Source organism: Schistosoma mansoni, chromosome 4 (assembly GCF_000237925.1).
Source record: "Schistosoma mansoni strain Puerto Rico chromosome 4, complete genome".
NCBI lineage: Eukaryota > Metazoa > Platyhelminthes > Trematoda > Strigeidida > Schistosomatidae > Schistosoma > Schistosoma mansoni.
In genome coordinates, this window is record NC_031498.1 from 2,222,467 (window position 1) to 2,228,069 (window position 5,603).

General features: G+C 36.8%; 1 protein-coding gene across 1 annotated transcript; it reads right to left on the bottom strand.

Moving 5' to 3' along the window:
• Window positions 1–267: 267 nt before the first annotated feature.
• Window positions 268–4,929, bottom strand: Smp_150160 (putative geranylgeranyl transferase type II beta subunit; the record flags this gene model as incomplete). The annotated part of the gene is made up of 3 exons (XM_018796526.1): window positions 268–622; window positions 2,102–2,454; window positions 4,561–4,929. 3 exons carry the CDS (start codon window positions 4,927–4,929, stop codon window positions 268–270), a joined length of 1,077 nt encoding a protein of 358 aa, XP_018651659.1.
• Window positions 4,930–5,603: the final 674 nt, after the last annotated feature.

The following is a 5,603-nucleotide window of genomic DNA, read 5'->3' on the forward strand; positions in this document are numbered from 1 at the left end:
TTTTATTACAAGTAAGAAGTACGTTTTAAAAGAACATCACCGGGACTGTACAAGTAACGAAATAATACAAACAAATTGATGTTAAGGATGTCATAAGTATGCATTACAATGTATTAAAGTGCTAATTCCAAAAATTTTTGACAAGCAGTACACTTGCACCATAATTTTGTTGAGAGCAATGATTAGAAGCCCCACTTAGAAGGATAAAATGTTCAAAGTCAGTTGAAAGAACTTAGAATGCAACATAAGTGTACAGGGAGGAAGTATTTACAGTAGTTGAAATTTGAGCTGCAGTCGATCTATTATGTATTGGGGCATGCATAATACTGGATTAATAGTCTTCAACTTATTTCTAGCCGTTTGTAAAGCAACAAAGGCTGGATCTTCGACACCATTTAATCCATTTTCCATTTTCTTTGGTGAGGAAAAATATGAGTCAACCTGGGCTAATAAAGAGAGACCAGCAAGACCAAATAAAGTATGAAATGGGTCAGGAATATTTCCGGGTTTATCTGCTATACCGCCAGTTTGGTCATCTTGAGAAGCTAAGATGAACCGAGTAAGGTCAGTTTGCTTAATCCATGTCAAACGACCAAAAATAGCAAGAGTAGCTACAGTCCACCTAGGAAATATAAAAGTACGAAAATAAGCCTGACAATGATACAAAACTTGGTATTGTAAACGCAAACAAAACTGACGTAAAAATTAGCAGGAAACCGAACTCAAACAAAATCAATAAGGATTCGTATGATATTCGAAAACTATATGAAACGCTGACATTCAGTGTATCGTTAAGCCATTCTAAATTTATTCCATTTGTTTTACAAAATGAGGAAATTGTTTGTGCATTTTAAAGCCACTTCTCTGTTAATTGATACGACGTAGCCAAACATCCGACAGTTCCTATATTAATTTACACTTTGCAACAACTCTTGATATTATGAAGCATAGTGAAGATGTAATCTACAGGTTACAACAGTTGACAACATGAATAAATTAATATATTTGTAGTATCCCGATGAGTAGAAAAAGTAAATTTTCTGACGTTTCGTGACTCGGTGCAAGCCACTTCTTCAAAGGATAAATAATCAGATCACAATTAATCCAAGTTTAAAAAGTACAACGGATCAACACAAGAATATTATGTGCGATCAATCAAAAGACAGGTCTGAACAAATCAATATCATGTCAAAATGTTTCAGATTCATACTCCAACTTACTTCAGTTTAGAAGACCAAATAACATCACTACCTCTAAAAGAAATAGTATAACTAAAACCAGAGTGCAATCTATGCTTGACGACTGACATCAAGATACTCTTCACTAGTACGAAATTGGCTAATTCAAATCAAATACTAAAAAAACGTCATGTTCATAGACTTTAGTTATATTTTTGTAAATATACATATTTCAGCAATTGAGTAATGCCAATGAAAACTGAACAAATAAGTACCATTGGGAGCAATTATACATTAGCCTATTCAACTATCTAACTTATATGAACATTCGTCAAGAGTAGAACGAATGGCATGACGAAAATTGCGTAACGAGTATAGAGGAGTCATTCTATGTAGAAATTATATTTGAAATAATCTCAGCGATTGAAATTTAAATAATTCCAACGTTTCGTCCAGCTAACTTGTCTGGACTTCTTCAGGGTAATAGTCAAAATCATCAAAGAATTATATAGCGTTTTTTAACAATCATATCAAATCTATACTACGTTAAACCAATCATATTTGGATGTTGAATTTACTAATATGAGTCAGTTTAACATAGTATAGATTTGATATAATTGTTAAAAAAACGCCATATAATTCTTTGATGACTTTGATCATTACCCTGAAGAAGTCCAGACAAGTTAGCTGGACGAAACGTTGGAATTATTTAAATTTCAATCGCTGAGATCATTTCAAATATAATTTTCATGTATAACGGCGTCTATCTAACTGTTTATTCCCCTTAAATATGTAATGAGTAGATACTTTATATAAGGTTTACAGCTGAGAATTTGAAATACACATCTCGTAAGTTTTTCGGAATGTTATACATAGCATAAATGGATAACAATTTATTTAAGTGAAAGCGCTGCTACGCTTACCATGAATAGCACACATCAGGGTGTTTTTCCGGTCTTCCATTTAAACCTCCGCTAGGAAGCTGACGTTCGGCCAGCCACCAAGCAGCACGGTCTATATTTAACCGATGTAGTTGACGAAGTATAGCCAGAGCTCCCACGACACAATATGCTTGACCTGCATGGGATTCACTTCCAGGTCGAGTTCCGAAACATCCATCCAAATTTTGACACTTTTCGAGGTATGAAGCACAAGCTTCAATGTCAATAGTATTTTTAGAAAGCATTCCAAGTATATGCAGTGTAGCAACGGCACAAAATGAAAAACGAGTGTCGATTTCCCCCCAAATATCTCCAGCGAAACTTCCATCTGGTTGCTGTCGAAGCATTAAGGACATTTATTAACACGCAAAGTTATGATCGTAAAATGAAGCAAATGGCTACACTCATCCAATTTTTTTAAAAACTACCTTTTATACAGTCAAAAAAGCTCTCGCCATAAGCTAAACAGACAGAGAAAGGGGAAACACTGTTGAAAACACAGTAGCATTGAAAAAGATCCCCAGCTTGTTCCTGAAAACCAACTCTTTACTTGCTAGGCGGACTAAATGATAATAAATTTTAGTCAGCACAGCGGATTTTAGTGGCATTAGCTTCATTCAATCAGACAATCTCCATTTTGCTTCACTATAATCATACGTGAAATAGTTAACGACATTTGAAAACTGGAGCTTCACGTAGTCAGTCAGCTACAACGTAGGAGCTTCACGTAACTGTGATATTATTAATCAATGAAGAAATTATTAGTCAAGAAAATTTTATCCTACAATGTTGACATTCCAATCGCTTGTACACAGAGCTTCTAGGTGACTAACAGACTATATTAATGAGAGAATCGAGAGCCTTGTTATTGATGCCGAAAACAGCGACTTACTGATGTGTGGAATTAAATGTCAAAGATAAAAAGTCATAGAACATATGAAGGCTATAAATCGTTTCTGAACTTCCAGCTAAGATGCCGTCTGGTCATCTATTAGACGGTAAATATAGAAGTATTGTAATTAACACCAGAAAAGTTTGATTTCATTTTACACTTACCATGACCAATGTGCTTGGAAAGTATCTACAAGACAGGATAGACTAGTCAGTCGTCACTAGTAAGGAGAGATGAAATGTTACAAGATCGTACTTAGATTTGCACTATTGACAACATCGTACGATTTAATTCCATTCTTAAGCCATTTACTGCTTTTTCCGTTGAAGAGATATCTGAAGTGAATCGACTTTCCAGGTAATAAGATAGTACTATCAAACAGCATAGCAGCTGAAGCACTGAAGTCAGACATAGAAGTAGTTCCAAAGATCCTCCACATTCCCTTCAGGAAGATTTGAGAAGAAGAACAGTCAGTCATCTACAACGTAGGACCAGACATATATGCATCGGTCAAAGTTGCCACACCTCATTAGCACAACAAGATGAACACCAAATTCATAGAACTAGTCACTTCGATGGTAGTAATACATAAAAAATGATTGCATATGAGGATATGATACATGGAGGAATTACTTCGTAGAAAGAGGGATATTAAGTAAGGGCAGACAAAGAGTGTATACACCTACGTCATTGTAGTAGATTAAGCTATGTCACCCAGAGTCTCCAACCATTAGATACGAAAGTCGCGTGAACCCCAATCAAGTAGTTTGCATCTACCAACATGGATCATACTGGGAGTCAGTGACTTTATGGACTGATAACACGCTTTCATTTAGTTGCCCCTAACTTTCTTCCATCCGTCTCTAACACTATTCAGTATTATATGTCGTCGTAATCGGTGTTTAGGTATATGTAACACGCGGCCCAACTCAGTTGATCAAGATTTACAACCTCATTAACTGATTTACCATCATTCCCTAACACCCTCCGTCTAACAACACTATTACTCACCCGGTGAACCCAGCAGATGAGAGCAATATTTCTGAGATGTCTGTGATCAAATATTAGTAACCTACGAGTTTCCTCTATCCTTAATGGCCACGTTTCGCAACCGTAAAGTAAGACAGAACGAACTGCTGAACAGTATACTCGTCCTCCAATTAATAGATGGATACCTCGCCCTTGCCAAAGGTGACGTAAGTTGGAAAGAGCCAGATGAGCTTTTTAAATCAGTGAAGAGATTTCGTCAGACACCAACCCATTAGGGCTGATCAGACTTCCAAGATAAGTGAAGTTGTCGACGCGTCCGACTACTTGACTCCCTATCCTTAGTTCAGGTGTTGAGGCAGGTCAGTTCTGAATCAACAATTTACATTCAAAGGAGGAGAAACGTATTTAAAACATTATGGCATTGCACCAAAAGACCGGAAAAAAGGATACTTCATCTATATACCAAAGAAAGGTCTCAACAAGTATGAGAGCTACAGAGGCATCACACTACTATCAGTTTGAGCATTAAGGAAAACTTGTAAACCCGTACACATCTCACCTGTAATTTGGAAACGAATGCACACACGGCCTCAACATTCACCTTGTTTAAGCAGTCATACATTGCAAGTATTTGGATAGCGCTTAAAGTTGAGAGCAGATGGGCATCATGTTTGGGGCAAGGAGCGAATCCACCACACTTTTTCTGACAACTCAATACGAAGTCAACTATTTCATCCCCATCTACTTCTGACAGTGAATCGAGCAAGTCAAGAGCAGTAAGAACCCAGTAGATTCCAGACATTCTGCAATAATCCAAAGTACTGTCATTTTCGCTTTTGCATCTAACTAAGAACTTCAAATGCTTTTGTAACAACAGCTCTTTTGGACAGTCTTTCCCGAGACTTTCATCAACAATGGGGTGAGCCATTAATGGAATGTTAAGGGGTCAGTAAGAAAAGTCAGGCCCACTCAAAGTCGCCCGCCGTTTGGGTTCAACGACCTTGAATGGTTAGTTTGAGGCGGTCACCTGTATTTCAATTGCTGTGGCTTTGTTGGATGTCCGTTGAGTTGCATGAATGTCAAAAGTCATCATATTTACGTAATCTTTCGTTGAAATAAAATCATAGAATCACTGAGGAAATCATTAGTTAAGTCTTGACTGTTTTATATTGTAACCGTTGGCCGGATTGCTGCTACGTAACTGGACCTGGGATACCAGTTACTCTACTGAACCTCACCCTTTTCTTAAAACTTGATAAGGTCCAAAAAACGACGTAATAAGAATAACATAAAATTTTACGTACGTGGACTCTGTTTAGATCGCTATATTAAGCAATGTTCAAAACAAAATGTCAAATAACTAGCAAGTTTCAAGCTCCCACCTAAAATGTTAATAATAATTCCTGCTGTTATTAAAGTATAATGGCAAGTAATAACGGTTTGTTTTGTTTTATAGTTACTTGGTATTGTTTGTAGCGCTTAATGTTCAAGAGATATCTCAGTCAACGTAAGCGAAGCGTTTCACCATATAGTACTGAAAGAGCGTTTCGGGAAATGAACTGAATCCGATAGTATGCTAACTGAATTCCAAAAACGGGAAAC